Raw genomic sequence first — 21,646 nt, forward strand, 5'->3', positions numbered from 1 at the left:
AGGGAGCAGAAGCAGTCTGTTTAATTGCCTCCATTTATACCTGATAGAAGATTCAGTCAGTTCAGTAGAGTAACACCCTTCCTATCTCTACTTCAATTTCTGCACTGAGATAGAGCCTCAAAATGCAAGTCTCAAATTTTAACAACTCCTAAGTGAAGGTGTACGGTATAAATGAGAGCAGAATTAAGGCAACACATGGCAAGAAACAGTGTAAAAGCTGAACAAAGCTTAACGGTAGTAGTATAAGTTGACCAGTATGTGCAGTGATCATTCTCTCAGCATTTTCTGAGTTTTAATATTGCATAGTCAAATTCAATCTTCCTGTCATACTCTAATGCTGAAGTCAGTGTTCACCATAGCAACAGAAAAAAGGATACAACACCTCTGTGCTCTCACTTGCATGTTTTCATGCAACTGTATGTTCTCTGCTCTTAGATTTTTGACATATGCACACCTCCTTCCCAAGTGATGTACGTAGCTTGTGTCTTTGCAGACCATATGCCACTTTTGCTAATAAATCTTATTGATTCATGCTGTAGGTTAGTACCGCTTCTGCATTATCAACATGTACCAGTTTAGTGTGTTTTCATATGCCTGACATAAAAGTGCAATCAAAGATTAAAAGATCACTAGTGCGTGACATTAGTGCCCCAAGAATCTCAGCCTTCCTTAGATATTGTCAGTGATTCAAGCAGTAAGGCTCCACATGCTAGAGTGACTGCTTTTATAAAGCACAATATTTGAACAGTTCATGCTAACAACAGCTGTAACATGGTAGAGAGAGCACGAACATACTCCTGGGAAAATTCTGCACCTCTGCGCAGGCGTAGAATTTATGTCCCCTGCAGAAAAATGACTTTCTGACAAAGGAAGCAAAAGGAAGCCACACAAGCAGTCATGAGACTCTCCCCAGCAGTATGTTTTGGGTGCCCTGGGCAGCCGGCAGAGAGGTAAATCACTGGGGGGGGTCAGGGACGGGGCAGGGGAAGACCCGGCTAGTGGCTCAGCTGCTAGTCCCGGCTGGGCTGGGGAGGACGGGACTTCCTCTTCCCCTGAACCGCATCCAGGGCTGGGTCAGACCCACCCCCAGCTTTCTCCCCTGGCTGTAGGAAGCTGCAGGGGGAGGGCTCACTGTGCAGGTAGCTGTTTACCAATCTGCTCAACCACCATGCATCCAGACCCCCCTCATACCCAGACCCTCCTGCTGAGCCTCACCCCTCCTGCACCCAGAATCCCTGCAATGAACCCCACTCCCCTTACACCTGGACCACTCCCAACAAGGCACCTGCACCTGGATCCCCACCCTACCGAGTCCTCACCTGCTGCTCCTGGATCCCCACCCCAGAGCCCCACTCCCCCAGTATCTGGACATCCCCACCCCCCAAGCTCTGCACACTCAGACCCCCCCACATCCACCCCACCCACCGCTGAGCCCCAACCACCTTCACCTGGACCCCCCCTACAGAATCCCATTACCATTGCACCCAGAACCCTGCAACAAGCCCCTGTGCAGCTAAATTCGCCCATTGAGCTGCTCTCACCCAGATTACCCCACACAGAACCCCCTCAACCCACACCTGGCTTTCCCGACACTAAGCCCCTCTACACTTGGATCCTACCTTCCTGAGCCTACCTGTCCACACCTGCTTCACCTGGCATGGAGGGGCAGGCCTGGTCCTTGTGCTGTGTCAGGGCTGGGTGCAGGCTCACCGCTGAGTCCGTGTCCCGGGAAGGAGTTGCACAGTGATCTCCCATCTCTGTGCAGCCAGTGGCCTGTGCTCCCCAATGCCATGCTGGAGCCACCACATTTATTTGACAAAATTTGCAGAATTTTAAAATATTGTGTGCAGAATTTGTAAGTTTTAGGCACAGAATGCCCTCAGGGTAACTAACAGAATGAGAAGCCCCTGACAAGGGGCATTTTAAATTGGTATTTAATGTTGCCCAAATTTGCACTCCAGTTTTTCCCCTATGAATTACTGATGCACTTTCTTCCAGAATCAGACAAAAGCCCTATTACTCATTCCTTGGCATCCAGGGGCACTTCCAATGGAAAAGTTAGTAGTCCCAATACACAGTTTAAGAGCAAAGACTGAAGCACATTGTTATATTCCACCCAAAAGGGGTAAATAGTCACTCAGAACCCATTCCCCCAATCAATCCCCTAGAGTCTTTTATTGCTCAGCCCCTTTATAAGTGGGAAGCCAACTCAACACACAGCCAACCACAATTAAGACAGGTACCTATCTTAGCTACATATACTGAAGGAAATACAGGCCCAGAAAAGAAAGCACTCATCCTGAGCTTTAACCATTCTCTTCTCCCAAACAATATACTCATACATAGGTGAGATCTTCCACTGGTGGTTTATAAAGTATCCCAGCACCATTGTATCTGAACACTTCAGTAGAGTGGGGAAGTAAATTCATGCTCACGCACAAAAGCTGCTGCAAGATGGCGGGTGTCTACTGGGAGGCAGAACTGGATCAGGACTAGGGTGGAGCAAGTCTCACCATAATTTACCCTCCCCCACTCCCATGGCACTTTGTTCAAAACAAGCAGCATGACTGATTAAAGTTAATATTTGGTGGCCATATTCAAAATGAACTGGTGATACTATGAAGAAGATATGCTCAACTGGAGTAGAAGTAGCAGATGAAATTTCATATCCACCTATAGTATAATGGTCAGGTAGATTACAGGCAAATCACTTAAAGTAGCCTTTTTGAAGCCATCTCTATCCCTAAATTATTTCTACTGAAAGCTGCCTTTGTTGTGCAGCATGTGATAAAAGCACAATCAGTTCAGAATCAAATACTTTTTTGGGTTCCAGAGAAATGCCATGCTGCATTAGACTAAAGGGATGAGAGCACCTAGCATCTCCAACAGTGAGCAGTAGGATACTGGATTTTTAAGAGGAAGGTGCAAAATTCCCCATCACGTACCTAACCCTGCAATGGTTTAATCACAAAGAGACAAATGTCAGTTTGTGAGCAGCTTTTGTTACAAAGTCTGAGGATTAAGCTTCATTGTAGTTGTACCTAGTATAACAGAAGATGTTTTTATTTATCTAAATATCTAGTCCTTTTTAGATTTATTAAACTATTCGTCTTGACTTTTGGGTAAGGGTTTCAAATCAGTGACTTGGAGGTTTGCTCCAGCATGACACCCCATTCATATCTCTGGGACATGCTATTTCCCAGCTCAGTTTAGGCAATACTGCTATTAGTCAATGTATCCTTGCTGAGGCTAGACCTGTGGTTTCAGTCCTTCAGCATCAGAGCAGCAGCAGCTGATGATGAATTATCAGATTCAGAAGGAAGGCAGAGGCCTAAGGCTAAACTGCAGTTTCTAATCACTACAAAATATATACAGCCCCCTTGAACAGCAGCAATAAAGGACAAAACCACTCAACACCTTGCCAGCCATAATTAATTTTATTCTGCTTCACTCCAGTAAGGAGGAACTCAGCTGCAAACAATAGCAAAGAAAAACCTATGGCTAGCCCATGCCAGCCAACTTGGGCTCACAGGGCTTGGGCTGTGGGGTTGTTTCACTGCTGTGTAGACTTCCAGGCTCAGGCTGGAGCTCTGGGATCCTCCCCACCCACACAGGGTCCTAGAGGCCAGCCCAAGCCCAAGCCCCAAAGTCTGGACAGCCCCACAAGCCCAAGTCAACTAGTACAGGCCAGTCGTATGTCTAGTTGCTGTGTAGACATACCCAATAAGGCTACTAGTCATTTCATAATCTAATGTCCAGAACAATCACAATTCTACCTTATCATTGTTAGGTCAGCATACCTCAGGACAAATTAAAGGTCAAAAGGCTGATCAGGAAGAGCATACAATAGCACCAGTTGATGTGTAACCTGGTGAGGTTTTCTTGGGAGGGGGGGGGGGGAGGAAAGTTAGGCAGGGAAGATTCATTGCTAAACCCACCTCTAATCCATAAGCAAAAACCATTTCCTACTTCTAACCACACTAATTGGATCCACACAGATATCAAGGAAAACTTAACTTGCCAAGGGGCATAACTGTACAAGGGTGACCTGCTTGTATACACCTGCTCTACATTTTTTCCAGCATTAGGTTTAATGCACTGAGTTTAGACAATGGGCATATGGGATACCTGCTTGTGGCTGACTGGGATCATACAAACTATATGAATGGCAAATACTAAGAGTCAGACACTAAGAGTCATCACTCCTGAAACTATTTTCTTAGGCTTTGTTACTAGTGGTGGTAGAACTGGCTACTATGATTCCTCCCTCTGTCTTACCCCACACATCAAGGCAGCATCCAAATCTTGTCAGTTCTTCCTCTGTAACATCTTTAAAATCCGGCCTTTTCTTTCTCACCACACAGTAAAACTCTCACCCAGGCCATCATCTCCTCAACCAACTTCTCCCTAACAATCTGTATTAAGCCATACAAGTCAATTCAAAACAAAGCTGTTAAAAATCATGCTTTTTTTGTCTGCCTTCACCATATCACTCCTCTGAGTCCCTCAACTGGCTCCTCATTTTACAGAGTTCAAGCATATTGTCCTCATCACCAAGGCCCTTCCAACTTATCTGTACGTGTATCTTATGTCATGCCCTCATATAGTTCTTCCCCTCCATGCTTTGTGCATAAAATGTCCACCCCTACCTAGTTTATGAAGGTCCTACCCTCTTCTCCCTAAGACACATTTGTACTGTAAGACCTGCATGAAGTCATCAACTGATAATAGCTAGGTAGAAGGTAAATTCATACAAATAACTAGGTAAATGTGAATTACCAGTTAGCTTCATCCTCCCTCCCCATTCCATACTATTGTTTCTTACACACACTTGTTGCATCTTGTTTTAAATTATATTTGTAACCTGCTGGGGCAGGAATCATGTTTTCCCACCTATTTATGCAGCACCTAGCACAACAGGGCCCTGATTTTGATTGAGTGCCTTTGGGCACTACGGTAATAGACTAAATAAATATTGCCACCATCATGGAATTATCCAGTCATGTTAAGTAACCCTTCCTGTTAGGACCATTAAACCAGAAGGAAAGATATAAATATAATGGCTTTGGATCTGTTATTTTATATCTGAACAGAATAGGAACTTCTACCCTTTATATTTAATTTTAAGAATTTAAACTATTCACCCAAAACTAATATCATTGGATGTGCAGTTGCTGTTCAGTTACAATTTTGCACTAACACCTAGAATATTGACCAGCTGATGGTAAATGGAAAGAGGAACATGTCAAAAGCAAATTTTGACCCACTTCCCTGTTACTAGAAACCCTTCTTGAATTTCCCCAGACACACAATTCCCTGCTTCTGATTCTGAGCCCATGCTAGTTGAGCCAGGTGTCAGTTATCACATTGGAGGGCAGCATGGAGCAGTAAGGAAGCATATGTCTGGGGACATAGGCAACTGGGACGAGGTAGGTGGAAGAGGTGATATCCAACTTCAGCTCTTTGGTGCTATTTAATAAGTTTGAAAGAACAGAACTATAGATTCTCAACTAGCATTTGAGTAATTTTTAATCAAATTGCTCCTTCCCCTGTAAATCAAGTTCTAGACAGATCAGTGTTCCACATGGCATCTTCCAACTTATATACAAAAGTATTTAGTGTTGGGAAAAAAATTATAAAGCTTCTAACCGCTTAAAAAAGGAAATTTTAGTTATTTTCTCCAAGGTCCAAGTGGGGTTACAAAAAAAGCACAACATACTTGTATACTGCATACAGCAAAACTATATATAGTGGCATATTCCAAAATCCAAACACATGGATTGGTTTACATGTAATAGTACGAATGTCAAAACTAGAATTTACGTGTTCTTTCCCACATAGCGCCAAAAAAAAAAAAACAAAAAAAAAAAAAAAACAAAAAATCATATAGAATTACAATTTGTATACACTTAAATGGAATTGTTAACAGAAGGAAAACATTAAATGTAAGTATTTTACATTTACAGTTAAAATAGTTCACTTTGATAAAATCCTGGAGACTCTTGAGAAGCATTCATTCCCTGTTGCAACTGTACATTATACACAAAAGTGTCTTCCTCTGTATGTTACTTATAAAATATTTTAGAACCTATACAGACTGACAGAAAATAAATCCATAATTAAATATCAGTCTTCACAAGGAGTTACACATTTTTAGTTTTGCAATTACTATAAACTCTCAGTCCTGAAACACAATGAACAAGACCTGAATGGTTAAAAACAGTTATGTTCTAGTCTGCATTTTATTTACATTTTTTAATGTTTCTATTTGGGAGAGAGCGGGGGGGGGGCAGATGGTCATATTTTCAGTGCCAGAAAAATACAATTTGCATTTTCATTCTAGAAATAGGTCAGAAATTTACAAATAAGAATGCACAGTAAAATAAGTTATATAATTCTGTTTTGAATTTTTTTTGGTCCTCGTCCCAAATAAACTACTTGTATACAGAAATGCTGTAATGTTTGAAATATGACTTTTTATAAGTTTAATGAGTACAAAAATATTTAAAGAATTTTTTTAATTAACATTTAAATAGTCAAACCAATTTTTATCCTTGTCAGCTGATTTCACAGGTCTACATTCTATCTGCCAAAGTACCTTAACAGCATAATTATAAAAACACACATGGAGTGTGTGCACATAAAAACTAATGCCACATCAACTGTAGTACTATATCCTTTATTCAGAAAGAATGATTGACCTACCCTCTTACAAAATTATAAATCAATCAGAGTCTTAATTTCATTGATCTTGGTTTGTTTTACTTCACTAACAGTAAGCTTTTTAGCTGCAAAGGCTCCTGCTGCAAGTTCCCTCTTCTTGTTCTGGATTTCCAGCATATTTTCTTCCACTGAGTCCTTCACAATGAACTAACATACATTAAAAAGAAAAAAACAACACACTTAAAGTAAAAGGCAGACATTTTCACAAATGGGTGCCTAAATTTAGGCACTTAAGTGATTAATTGGAATTATTCTGTACTTAGCATATTTGAAGTCAGGCCACTTATTTAAGTGCCTATGTATGGATTTAGAAATATAGGCCCATGTTTCTGGAAATTTTACCGAATATGGTAACACTCTGAATGAAGTGTGGCTCTGCCACTTACTCTTTTGGCAAAGTAAGTGAATGATAAAGTAAACATAAGAACATAAGAAAGGCCCTACCGGGTCAGTCAGACCAAAAGTCCATCTAGCCCAGTATCCTGTCTACCGACAGTGGCCAATGCCAGGTGCCCCAGAGGGAGTGACCCTAACAGGCAATGATCAAGTGATCTCTCTCCTGCCATCCATCTCCACCCTCTGACAGACAGAGGCTAGGGACACCATTCCTTACCCGTCCTGGCTAATAGCCATTAATGGACTTAACCACCATGAATTTATCCAGTTCTCTTTTAAACTCTGTTATAGTCCTAGCCTTCACAACCTCCTCAGGTAAGGAGTTCCACAAGTTGACTGTGCGCTGCGTGAAGAAGAACTTCCTTTTATTTGTTTTAAACCTGCTGCTTATTAATTTCATTTGATGACCCCTAGTTCTTGTATTATGGGAATAAGTAAATAACTTTTCCTTAGCCACTTTCTCTACATCACTCATGATTTTATATACCTCTATCATATCCCCCCTTAGTCTCCTCTTTTCCAAGCTGAAGAGTCCTAGCCTCTTTAATCTCTCCTCATATGGGACCCGTTCCAAACCCTTAATCATTTTAGTTGCCCTTTTCTGAACCTTTTCTAGTGCCAGTATATCTTTTTTAAGATGAGACCACATCTGTACGCAGTATTTGAGATGAGGGCGTACCATCGATTTATATAAGGGCAATAATATATTCTCAGTCTTATTCTCTATCCCCTTTTTAATGATTCCTAACATCCTGTTTGCTTTTTTGACTGCCTCTGCACACTGCGTGGACATTTTCAGAGAACTATCCACGATGACTCCAAGATCTTTTTCCTGACTTCTTGTAGCTAAATTAGCCCCCATCATATTGTATGTATAGTTGGGGTTATTTTTTCCAGTGTGCATTACTTTACATTTATACACATTAAATTTCATTTGCCATTTTGTTGCCCAACAAACAGACAAATCTTGGGTCTTGGGGGAAAGGAGTAATCTCTCGTCTGCCTCCATTTTGATTACTGGAATAACAAATTCTTCCTACTTGCTGCTGACATCAGAAGAGGAACAACTCCAGTTTCCTAAATGGAGGAGGGGGAGACAATTGGCTGGTGAAGAACAGATCAGCAGCTAAGAGACCAGCAGTGACATAACGAAGAGCACTTGGGTCCCTCCCAAAAAAGACCAACACCCTGGCTGGCTGGACAATAGCAGCATGCCTAAGGACCTACAGACTGGGGTAGTGGCTCGATTCCATTCAGGCTTCTGGAGCTTGAAACACCCTGGGAATCCAGAGCACAGAAGCTCAGATTCCCCTCACAGCAGTTCTAGTGGGTAGCCAGGAAGGGGCGCTTTCTAGGATTTGTGACAGAATGGTGGCAGTGCAGTAGTACGTGAAGATTTTTACAACACTGTTGCAAAGGCTTATACTTTTGCTCTTTAAACTGAAAGCAAGAGCAGGTCTGTTCGTTTGTCTCAGGTAAAAGCTATTTAGCAAGCACAAATTACAAGCGGTTCATGAAGAGTGGCTTCTGGACCTGTATGCGCAGTGAAGTCTACCTGCTGCTGATCAGGAGAAATTGGAGTTGGTGGCCAGGATGCACTCACATGCCATGAGGCACAATGGGTCACCTGCTCCAAACCAGCAGCCAGAGGGGGTCCCTTTTTCTCCTATACGGCATGCAGTGACAAAGCAAATGGGGCCATAGATGATCCAGCAGAGGTATCTGCAGTGACTAAAGATCCAGAGCTGTGGAGGTTGGAGGAGACATGGATGGAGCAGGAAGCCAGACATCAGAGTGAGGAGACAGAGCTGGAGCAACAGACGCTTGCTGACCTGGACAAAATGCAGGCAGCTCGAACAGGAGACGAGGGTCAAGTGACGCCCATGGGACCCAGGAGGAAGGACATAAGTGTGTGCCTCATCAGGGGCTAGCATACAAATAGATGAGGGAATGATGGACGCTATCACTCTGACTGCAGCTGAATCACTATGGACACTAACCTTTGTTCTGGGATTCTGACTGTGGAAAATTATTTTTCTTGATGTGTTTTCTGTAGTAGTGTACCAGGGTCAAATTATGAGGGTTCAGGTACAAGCCCGTCATGACCAGACTCAGTGCTTGAGGGGGAGAGTTCGACATCTACCCTCACTGGGGAAACTGAGTCAGTGCTGAGTGTGTCTGTGGCACAGCTAAAAGGTGCTGTGGCTCAGAATCTGCTGGGAGCAGCGAGATAGTGGTACAGCTAGGAAATGCTGTGGACCAGAATGGCGCGGGGAGAAGGGAAACGAGGTATGGCCGTAAGGTGATGTGCCTCAGAACTCCCCTGGAACGAGGCAGACTCTGGGTGGTAAAAATGCTGACAAATCCATGCTACCCAGTAAAGAATGGGAAAAGCCCAGACAGGTTATAACCACTGAGGCAAGTGAAGATGTTAAGGAGAGGGAAAGGTGCCCTTTAATCTGTGGGTTTAGCACGGTCATGGGAGATATAATTAAACCTGAGGGGGATGAGAGAAGGAAACACCTCACCTCTCCCCAAGGGGGAATTAACATGGGAACTAACCTATGACTGTATTTTAGTTTGATTATTGGAACAGTTTACTAGCTGAATGAATGTATGAAGTTCAAATTAATAAGCAGATACCCTGTCCAGGCAGAGAGACTTTAAACCAAGATCTGTGGAGTAGCCAGCAGCTAATCCTACTGAATCTATATAGGGGAAAGCTGTGGCACAGAGGCCCATTGGTACCAGCTGACAAAGGATTCGCTGTCCTGTAACCGCAACTCCTAAGAAACCTGACAAATTCACTACAGCTAAACACACTGCTTTCATGGTATTTATCCATAAATTATATCCTGTAAGGTCTCTAATAAAAGCTTGGGTCATACTAATCCTCACAATCATGGCATCATGTATGGATGAATGATATTTAAGGAGTTGTGTGTATGTAGTGAAAATATAAAGACTGTCACCAACTTAAAAAAAAAAAAAAAACAGGTTTCTTCCAGACAGGAAATAGGTGAATATACATCCAATCTCAATTCACAGGTCAATTAAGCATTGTAAACCAACACAATAGGAGCCAAATTTATATATAAAGTGAACAGAGGAATGGTAAGTCACTGGAGACTAACCCACAGGGGTTGTCCTGCCTCTGGGGGGGGGGGGGGGGGGATAATAATACAAATAGAATGTAAGGAAAAAAGTCTCATCTATTCACTGAGAAAAAACACCTGGTAGAAGGGGATGCTTCATGAACACTTGGCTCCTGGTTTGTCTGAAACCAGCTAGCTCTGCAAAAGTCAACCTTTTTTGGGGGGTCGGGGGGGAGAAGAGAGAGAAATCTACATCATATAGGAAAGATAACCATTTATAAGTGTAGACCCTGGTTTGTAATTTATCATTTTATATGTAAAAACAGTTTTGTTTCTAATTATCCATACTCAGTAGCTCTTAAATCTTAATCTTTGATAATAAACTTGTCTGTTTTCACTATAAATATATACCTCAGTGCTATGATGTCAGATAGGCACTGATCCTCAATTGAATCAAACCAGTTAGTGTGTATTCAGTCCATTTGGGGATAGCAAATCTGGTAATTTCTGAGATTGTCCAGTGACAGGTGCTGGATACTATGGGGGAATGCTTCAACAGGGCTCAAGGATTGGGGGGCATCTATTGATAACCTGCAAGGCAAAGAAAGGGCTGGCACAGCTCTGAGGAGATTGTAAGGGTGACTAACAGACTGGTGGTGTCAGGGAGCAGCTGACACCCAGTTAGGCATCAGCAAGTCTTCCTCTGTCTGGACATAGTGAGGAGTAAGAAGGTGACTCGCAGTCCTGGGCACCATGAGAAAGCATCACACCTACCCACCTTAAGATTTCAGACAGGAACAAGCAAACTCTGCTCCAAAAATTAATATCATCTCTTCAGAGAGAGAGAGAGAGGGTTCATACCCCATTATTTTTGCAAAACTATCACAAAATTTCACATTTCTGTAAGTGAGGAAAACAACATAGCCCAAGCTAACATTTCAAAAATGGTATCCCAACTAAAGGTATAGTTATGTTATACTATAGCTATATCCTGTGCCCAATTCTTTTAAACAACTCTTTATTTAAAAGAACCTCACTCCTATATCAAAATCACAGTTGTTCAGACAGCTCACCTTAGTGATGATAACATCTTGCTTCTGGCCAAGTCTGTGACATCTGTCAAAACACTGGTCTTCTGCAGCAGGATTCCAAGCCTATCAATGATACATGATCATCAATCTTATGGTGAACAATTAGTATTTCAAAACTACACTTCCAGTATATTAAGACACTAAGACATTTTAAAAATGAATTCACTAAAACATGTTACCCATAACAGTATGGCCTATGATAAAAGTAGCCATGTGATTAGCATTGTTTATTTTTATCAGTAACTGTTATTCTTAGGGAATGTGACATGATCACACTATTCTATAGAAGGATGTAGGGTGGATTAAAAAAAATTGTTTTTAAGTAAAAAAAAAAAATCATTTATATTTTCAGTAAAACCATGGATGAGTTTGTAATCAGGACCAGCAAATTCCAGCAAGACTCCATAGATGAAAAGCTCATTCAGTTCATTTATGCAACCAGTTCTCCCTTTTGTTTTGTTCAGAACAAACATTCCATTGACATGGTTCAGTCATTACAACCAGGCTACACTCCACCCAGCAGAACAGACATTGCTGGAAGGTTGTTGGATACAGTGAATGAGAAGGAAACTGAACAATGTGCAAAAAACATTGATGAGAAATGTGTTAATCTGAGCCTTGATGGGTGCAGCAATGTACACAATGATTTAGTAATATGTGCTTGTGTGACAACAGAAAATGGGTTTGTCTATCTTTAAGAAAAAATTGATACATCAGGAAATGCCCATGCAGCAGAGTACTTAAAAAACAGGCAGTAAAAGCTATAACAAAAGCTGAACAAAAATTCAAGTGTCAACACAGCTTTGTCACCGACAATGCTGCAAATGTAGCAAAGATGAGCAGAAATCTAAAAGAGGGAACCTGAAATGTATATAGGTGCAGTGCTCATCTGATGCATCTTTTAGCCAGACTTAAAGTACCACTCCAGGAATAAATGAAAATGTTGCTGAAATTGCAAAATACTTCATCACTTTTTGTCAGTTTCACTAAAGAGAGCAAGATCCAAACTAATTCTCCCCCATGGTGTACAACTGAATTCAGTGGTTGACTGCTTTGAGCTATTTATTTAAAAAACTTGCCTATTCTGATGACAATTTGTGATGAAAATCGGGACAAAATAAATGGAACTATCACAGCCAAAGTAGTCAACATCAGACTAAAGGGAAATGTAGAAGATATGCTGAACGTCAAAAAATCCATTTTCATTGCCTTGGACAAACTGCAGAAAGATTACTGCTGTATTGCTAATACAGTTGACTGAAGAAAGACTCCAACAACAAAAAGAAACTGCTGACCAAAAAAAAGATCTGATCTCATGCGCATGGGGTGCATGTGCTCCAAGAGCGGAATCTGTGTGGACAACACAGAAAGAATAACCTTCTGTTTCTCCATCTGCAGTCACTTCGTAACAGGAGTGCTAAACTCAAACAAAGATGTTTAGACTGAAAATGGCTCATGCACAACCCCAGTCAGCTACACTCTGTTTTCTGTGGTAGTTTTTAATGTCAGTACCTCACATGACGTTCCACTAAATTTGACTTTTAGCAAAAAGTCTACTACTACTGTTGCACAAGTAGTTCTGCCTTTTCCAATTTTTTTTTAAAGAATACCAAAAAAAAAAAAAAAAAAAAAAAAAAAAAAAAAAAAAAGGGTGCTACATTACCAAAGAAAGACAAAAGATATTCTTTTCTTCCTTTATCTGCCCCTCGCCCAGATAGAACTGATGTCATTAATTCTTAGGGTATGTCTACACTGCAATTAGACACCCGCAGAGGACTCTGGCTAAGGGGCTATTTAAATGCAGTGTAGACGTTCGGGCTCAGGCTGCAGCCCACACTCTGGGCCCCTCCCACCTCAGAGTCCCAGAGCTCAGGCTCCAGCCCAAGTCAGAATGTCTATACACAATTAAACAGCCCTTTAGCAGAAGCCCTGTGAGCCCAAGTTAGCTGGCACAGTCCAGGGTTGGGTTTTTAATTGTAGTATAGGCTTTACACCCACCCCTTCCTAAAATCCTGAGAGACCTACAACTAGTTTTGCATAGATCACTGTCAACATACCAGTGTTAAGTCTATTACTTACAGGATCCATTAAAAACACTCGTGAAGCAGCTGTCAGATTTAAACCAACTCCACCAGCTTTTAAGGATAGCAGCATTATGGTCGGAGACCCTGTTTGCCTGTCTTGGAAGCTCTGAATTGCTTGTACCCTCTTCTTCTGTGCCATGGACCCATTCAAACGAGTAAACACAAACCCTGATTCTCTGCAGTAAAAGAAAAACAACATTTATCAAGTTACTATGACAACAGGAAATACATTTATTTAAAATCCTGACCTCTGCTGTGAATGTTTAAAAGGTTATGCTTCTAGTCAAAACAGAAATTAAGATACATGGATCTACACCGTTAAACAAAGAGTAATACAATTCTCTAACATTCTAAAAGAAAAGCATATTTTGTCCAATTTATTTGAAATGGACATTTCACAGACATTTCAGCCACTAAGAAGTACAAAATTATAATTAGTTCAACTTACTTCAGTGGAGTTTCTATTAGAGACAGGAAAGTGGTGAACTGAGAAACAATCAGACACTTTACAGCTGGATTCTGCTTCCTTAGGTCTATCAAAGCATGCATTAGAGCATTGATCTGAAATGCCAAAAATTAAGATTTATGCAATAGGATTATGATCCCAATCTTATGGATACTTCAAAAGCTTTGTGCTTAGATACTGTGCTGATACCTGATAATTTATCGTATTAGCCTGTAATAAAACAGGGCAATCCTAAAGACTTTTTTTTTTTTAGAACAACTCCTGAAAAGAAAATAAGAACTGGCCAGTTTTTATGGTTATAAAAGGTGGCTATTGGGAGGTTGGCAACGTTTGGAGAAAGTTTCCTGGAGGAATTAATATCAATCTAATCTGTGTAGCCAATGCACTTTTCTCCTACTGATAAGTGTCAACAACCTTCTTCAGGCCAGAAAGCATGCAAAGAGGAAGGAAGTGGAGGTGGAACTCAAAGCAGTGAGACTGAGGTAGGGGTTCGGGGGGGGGGGGGGTAGCAGTGCTATAGAACATCAGAGGAGGAAAAGGAAGACCAAAGATTCCTTTTGGAGCTGAGAAGAATAAAAAGAGTGACGTCCCTCCACCTTTGAGCCCAAAGGCCAAATATATTTGTTCTTCAGCTTCTATAACTGTCAGGATAGAGATATTTTTAAGGGCTCAATATATACTGACTTTGAAAGAGCAGTAACCTTCTTGTAAATTTCAATTAAGTTTGTTGAGAAATTGTCAAATTCTGCAATTAAAAGCAAAAAAGGAAATCAAATGAAGGCAGGAAAATTTCAGATTTGGCAGTAAGATCTTGTACACTGATGAGGTTGAGGCTAAACAAAAAAAAGATAAACTTTAAAAACAGACATAACCAGTTACGTGAACTAGTGAAATGTTAATAAAACATTTGTGAAATATAATGTGAGAAGCTCATTTATTTAATTTTAAATGTATGAACCTCAGGAATTTTAAGAATTTTCTAAACAAATTTATTCATTCATTTCTGATAAATTAAAGATGATTTACTTACATTTAGTTACAAAATATATCTTCAAAAGAAAAAAACATTAGGATTTCTGCTCTTTTACTGAAACAATATTTTAATTAGTACACTCCACAAACAGCCCTTCACTAAGGGAGTGCTAGGTCAACAACATTACTTAGCTGCAATCTGCACTACTTTTGTCTGTTTCCTTGTTGCAACCAAGGCTTGTGGTAGGATTTTATGGTTTTAGTAGTGTTGTATTAACTTGATGTATACACTGAAAATTCAATTTTAAAGCTTAGAAAAATATTTCTATTTAACATGCTACATTTCACTACACAAGACAGTGGGAAATTACTTTTGAACTGGATATCCATTCCCGATCGCCCTTCTTCTCAATGCTAGAATCCGACTCCTCCGGAGGACATTCTACCAAATGTTCTACTCGAAGTTCGTTCCTACAAAGAGGACATTTGGCATTTGGCTATAAAATAAAAAGTGAGTTGAAACATTAGGAAAAGCACTTTCTTCATTTTAGATCAGATTAAGAGCATTTTCATCCCAAAAAACTACTTTATCACTTGCACATCAAAGAGTTCCAAGACTGCCATTATGAAGTACATTCAGTGAAATTGAGGACTGCATTTTCATCCAGGCTAATTCACACATGGTACATTTTTCTACATGATAAATAACTCCTCCAAACCACACCTGACTGCAAAAGCAAGATGATTGTATGTGCTACACCAGGGGTAGGCAACCTATGGCACGTGTGCCAAAGGCGGCACACAAGCTGATTTTCAGTGGCACTCACACTGCCCAGGTCCTGGCCACCAGTCCAGGGGGCTCTGCATTTTAATTTAATTTTAAATGAAGCTTTTTAAACATTTTAAAAAACCTTATTTACTTTACATACAACAATAGTTTAGTTATATATTATAGACTTATAGAAAGAGACCTTCTAAAAATGTTAAAATATATTACTGGCAAGCGAAACCTTAAATTAGAGTGAATAAATGAAGACTCGGCACACCACTTCTGAGAGGTTGCCAACCCCTGTGCTACACCATTAAGACTACACTGACGTTTCCATTTTAATACTATTTTATTTACACTTCTTAAAAAAAAATTGAAAATATTTGTTTGAAACAACCCTAACATTTGTTTATTTTTAAACTTTGAGCTAAATATGGTATATCATTCAGGTCCTCTGGAAAAGGGAGGGAAGAGAAAACCTCTGTCTTCAAAATATTAGAAGCAGAAAAATAAACCATTTTTTAAAAAATATCTGAGTTCTTAACTCAAGGATAGTCTTCTCTCTTTGCAGTTAATCTTTCACATTTCATTTTTAAAGTTCAGCGTAGGGATGTGCTTATGCTATATTTAGGGGCAGATATTCGGACACTGGCGGTCATTTTTTATAGGTGCAAATAAATGCAGACATAATTTTATGCCTGCAAATATTTGCTCTCACTGAAATGGAGACCTGGTTAAGGCAGAGCCAAGAATTTCTCTATTAACATTTCCATGGGGCTGTATTCGACAAACATAGTATGGATTGTCTGTGCTGCAGGAATGGAGAAGGGCAAGAGTTCTAGTCTACGAGCTCTAGAGAAGGAAAGGGAAACTTTTACCAAAAAAAAAAAAAAAAACCCTAACAATGGCCTTAACAAAAAACTTCTGGTTTGAGGTTTTGACTGCTGAATTATGACAAGAGAGAATGACATCCATGTAAGAAATAAAGTTTGACAATTTTGAAATAATTCTTCTCCCCTGGCAGTTGACTAACACAAGACTACTCAAAAATGATAGGTAGTGTTGTAGCTGTGTTGGTCCCAAGGAATTTTTTTTTTTTTTTTTTTTTTTTTTTTTTAAGTATATCAGAAGTAGGAAGCCTGCCAAACAGGCAATGGGGCCACTACACAACAAAAGTGTTAAAGGAGCACTCAAGGAAGACAAGGCCATTGCAGAGAAGCTAAATGAATATTTTGCATCAATATTCACTACAGAGGATGTAGGGGAGATACAGATGCTTCTCGACTTACGCAAGCATTCCGTCCGGAACGCCTTGTGTAAGTCGAATTTTGCGTACGTCAGGGACATATACCCAACAATTACGCAAAAAAAACAAAAAAACCGCTTACGGAACTTCTTCCGTAAGTGCAGGTTTGCGTAAGTCAGGTTTGCGTAACCCAGGGAGCGTCTGTACCCACATCAGAGCTATTCTTTTGGGGCAACATATCTGAAGGACTGTCCCAAACTGATGTGTTAATAGAAGAGGTTTTAGAACAAGTTAATAAACTAAACAGTATTAATTCACAAGGACCAGATAGTATTCACCCAAGAGTTCTGAATATGAATCAAATATGAATTGCAGAACTACTAACAGTAGTATGCAACCTATCACAGAAATCAGCCCCTGTACCAGATGACTGGAAGGTAGCTAATGTAATGCTGATTTTTAAAAAGGGCTACTACAGGCCAGTGAGCATATTTTCAATATTGGGCACTTTGGTGGAAACTATAGTAATGAACAGAATTAAACAGACACACAGATAAATACAATTTGCTGGAGAAGTGAAATCATGCCTCACCAATCTATCAGAATTCTTTAAGGGAGTTAACAGCCATGTAGATAAGTTGACACACTGTACTTGAATTTTCAGAAAGCCTTTGACAAGGATCCTAATCAAAGGCTCTTAAGGAAACTAAAGTAGCCATGGAGGGAAGGTCCTCTCATAGATCAGTAATTGATTGAAAGATAGGAAAAAACTTGGCCATATATACCTAGCCTTTCACAATGGAGAGGTAAACAGCAGGATCCTCCAAGGATACAGAGACTGGATGGAACCTGTGCTGTTCAACATAGTCATTGATGATTTAGAAAAGGGGGTGAAGTGGCAAAGTTTACAGACTGTACAAAATTATTCAACATAATTAAGTCCAAAGCAGACAGCTAGGAGTTACAGAAGGGTCTCACAAAACAGGGTAACTGATCAACAAAATGGCAGATGAAATTCAATGTTGATAAATGCAAAAGAATCCACATTGGAAAAAATAATCCCAATTATACATATTCAATGATGGGTTCTAAATCACCTATTACCACCCAAGAAAGAGATCTTGGAGTCACCATGGCTAGCTTTCTGAAAACTTCAGCTCAATGCACAGCAGTGGTCAAAAAGGCTAACAGTATGTTGGGAACTATTAGGAAAGGGATAGAAAATAAGACAGAAAATATTATAAATGCCACTATATAAATCCATGGTGTGCTCACATCTTGAATACTGTGTCCAATTCTGGTTGCCCCATCTCAAAAAGGATACAGTGGAATGGAAAACATTCACAGAAGGGCAACAAATATATATGATCAACTGTACAGAATGGCTTCCACACAAGGACAGACTAAGAAGATTAGGGCTATTCAGTTTAGAAAAGAGACAACTAAAGGGCAATATGATAGAGGTCTATAAAAATCAAGAATGGCGTGGAAAGAGTGAATAGAGAAGTGCTATTTATGCTTTCACACAATACAAAAACTAGGGGATATGAAATTAATAGACAGCAGGTTTAATACAAATAAGAGGAAGTCCTTTTTCCACACAATGCATAACTAACCTGTGAAACTCATTACCATGGGGAGAGAGATAGCTCAGTGGTTTGAGCATTGGCCTGCTAAACCCAGGGTTGAGAGTTCAATCCTTAAGGGGGCCCACTTAGGGATCTGGGTCAAAATCAGTACTTGGTCCTGCTAGTGAAGGCAGGGGGCTGGACTCAATGACCTTTCTGTTGTGATAGCCAAAAGTATAACAGGATTCAAAAAGGAAAAGGTCCTATCAATGGCTATTAGCCACAATGGTCAAGGACGCAACCCCATGCTCAGGGCAACCCTAAACCTCTATCAGAAGCCCAGAGTGGATCACTCCATAATGCCCTGTTCTGTACACTCCCCCTGAAGCTCTGGTAAAAGTCACTGTTGGAGACAGGTTACTGGGCAACATGGATCATGGTCTGACCTAGTATGGCTACTCCCATGTGAGAGAGACAGGGTAGGTGAGGTAATATCTTTTATTGGACCAGCTTCTAATGGTGGAAGAGATAAGCTTTCAAACTACACAGAGCTCTTCCTCAGGTCTGGAGAAAGTAACCAGAGTGTCTGAGCTAAATACAAGGTGGGGCAGATTGTTAAGCATAAAAAAGAGTTTCAACGGATGCTGCAGACCACTCAAAATGAAGTGGGCAGTTAAGGATTAGCAGGCAGGAGGGTGGTGTGACAATTTGCTGTAAAAAGCCATACAAATCAGTGCCGCTTTTTTTTTTAGTGTCCAGAAGAGTTATGAATTTAAGTTCCCAGACTTGTCTTTAGATGGCGTTATGCAGGTTTCCTTTGAGGACTGGGACCGAGAGGTCAGATATGGAGTGATTGCTTTATGACAAGTGTTCATCCACGGGTGATATGGGGTTTTTGTCTTTTATCATTTTTCTGTGTGAATTCATTTGACAAATCACATCATGGAACAGACCACCCAAATACCCCAGAACTTTCTGCAGCACAGAAAACAACAAACCCACAAACAGCACACCTTTAGTTGTTACCTACCATCCCCATACTGGAAACCATACAGGGTATCATTAAACAGTTACAACCCATACTTGATGGGGACAACGCAATTAAATAAATCTTTACTAAACACCCTCTTCTGGCCTTCAACCACCACCCAACCTCAGCAAGCTCATCATCAAGCAGGCTCCCCAGAGGCCAGGATACACCAACTCAAAGCAGCATGAGACCAGGCCAAAACAGATGTAAAACATGCAGACATATCTCCACAGCTAAAATGATCAATACCCCCAACAAACGCACCTTTCAAGATGAATGGGTCTTACACATGCCTAACACAACATGTAGCGCACCAAATGCCCCAACCACTGAGGACAATCAATATGCTCTCGAATGAACACACACCGAAAAATTTAAAAAACAAAAACATCGTATCACTCCTGGGTGAACACTTTTCACAATCACCTCAAATCTGACCTCTCAGTCCCCTTTCTCAAAGGGGACCTGCATAATACCTTCAAAAAATGAGCCTGAGAACTTAAATTCATAAGTCAGCTCAACATTAAAAATCATGCACTTAACAGAGACTTATCTGTCACACCTTGTATTTAGCTCAGATCCACTGGTTGCCTTCAAGACCTGAGGAAGATTTCTGTAGCTTGAGAGCTGTCCCTTCCACCAACAGAAATTGGTCCAATAAAAGAAAAAAAATTACCTAACCTACCTTTGCGCTCTCAGTTTTCGCTATCTCATGCTATCATTCCCCAACCTTCCACTCAGTTTACTATGGGGATAGACAATAGCTTCACCAACGTCAACATAGTGTAGGTAGCCTCAGAGTGAACTATTATAAAATGATTACCACTGACCTCTGGTGACAAATCTAGAGTGCACATTTCCTCTGCTCAATGCATAGGTATACAGCTTGAACAGATGACAGCTGGCATACAAAGGGGTTGGTGGGTCTACATGCTGTAGGGGAAATTACAAGACTGCTGGGGCTTCCAAATGATCTTTTTACTCACTTGCACAAATTACAAAACAGAACTGCTAAAAAGGATCAGTTTTCATTAGGGTCTCCCATATGATGCTAGCGACTACTTCAGTCACTGAATAATTTTTTTAAAATTCCAGTTATTTAAGTTCTGTTAAACAGTACAACAGAAAGTCGCAGTCGAATAGTAAAGAGAGGTGTTTTTGTCCTCACTGGGAAAAAACGCACACCTTACTTTTTAGATTCACTATTAATTGGTCATCTTCAAAACACAAAATAATTTTGATTTCTTTTAAATGCAGATGGAGAACATGCTAGCCAAAGGCTTGAACAAAGTATGCATACAACACTATACACAATGCTATCATATTCATTTCAAAGACTAAAAAGGAGTGACCTGGTGTAGCACAGCAGTAATCTCAAAAAATTAATCCCATTTTATCATGAGATTTAAAAAAAGTGAACAATGACTGGTAAAATCTGCACCAGAAACAGTTGTGAGGCTCTCATTAAAGCTTATGGGACATGCGGGTGCACATCCAAAGACAAAATTTGGGCCTTAGGCTATTACAGTAGGCTTAGCATCCATCATATACTCTTTAGCCTTACAGCTGCTCTCTATTTATTAATAGGATTATGATTTGTCATCTGGAATGCAACGTTACCGCCGCTCTGGTTGAAATTGACTGATGTCAACAGAGTTACACCAGGGATGACTATGGCCCACTGCCTCAACAAATTCTATGTAGTTTATCAACACAATGGGCAGATAAGCTTCTGGCTGTCCAGATTCAATCCATGTTGCTTTGGGATTGGTCACTACGATTAAATGCAATAACAAAATACCTAACCTGTTCACTTTGGATGACTTCACAAATGCATGGTTTACAAAACACATGTGCGCAGTGTGTTATCACAGGAAGGTTCAGAGAATCCAAGCAAATTGCACATTCTTCATCTGAGCCAGAGCTGAGAACCAACTTCATTTTATTTACTAACTTCTCACGTAATTCTTCAGGAGTACTATCACCTAATACATACAGAAAACATAGTTTTGTTAAAAACCAAAAAAAGATTTTACACATGGGGCCAGATCAGCAGCATAGTTCCATTGAATCCAACAGAACCATGTTGATTTACACCAGGTAAGGATCTGGCCTACAATTTATAAACACACTTAAATATGGCAGAATCATCAAGAATAATTCTGTATTACTATCTAAAAACATTTTTAAGAATATTCAATTTGAG

The 21,646-nt window shown here is 40.3% G+C and overlaps 1 protein-coding gene across 1 annotated transcript in view; it reads right to left on the reverse strand.

Annotated features, from left to right (window-relative positions):
• Positions 1–6,141: 6,141 nt before the first annotated feature.
• Positions 6,142–21,646, reverse strand: part of HLTF (helicase like transcription factor) — a 48,450-nt gene continuing 32,945 nt past the window's right edge. Inside the window, exons 20-25 of the mRNA XM_065411417.1 lie at positions 21,247–21,425; positions 15,199–15,324; positions 13,838–13,950; positions 13,385–13,565; positions 11,288–11,368; positions 6,142–6,870 (exon numbers count right to left, since the gene is read on the reverse strand). Coding sequence (XP_065267489.1) covers positions 6,718–6,870; positions 11,288–11,368; positions 13,385–13,565; positions 13,838–13,950; positions 15,199–15,324; positions 21,247–21,425 — 833 coding nt within the window. The 3' untranslated portion in view covers positions 6,142–6,717. The remainder of the gene's footprint in view (positions 6,871–11,287; positions 11,369–13,384; positions 13,566–13,837; positions 13,951–15,198; positions 15,325–21,246; positions 21,426–21,646) is intronic.

Source organism: Emys orbicularis, chromosome 9 (assembly GCF_028017835.1).
Source record: "Emys orbicularis isolate rEmyOrb1 chromosome 9, rEmyOrb1.hap1, whole genome shotgun sequence".
Classification (NCBI taxonomy): Eukaryota; Metazoa; Chordata; order Testudines; family Emydidae; genus Emys; species Emys orbicularis.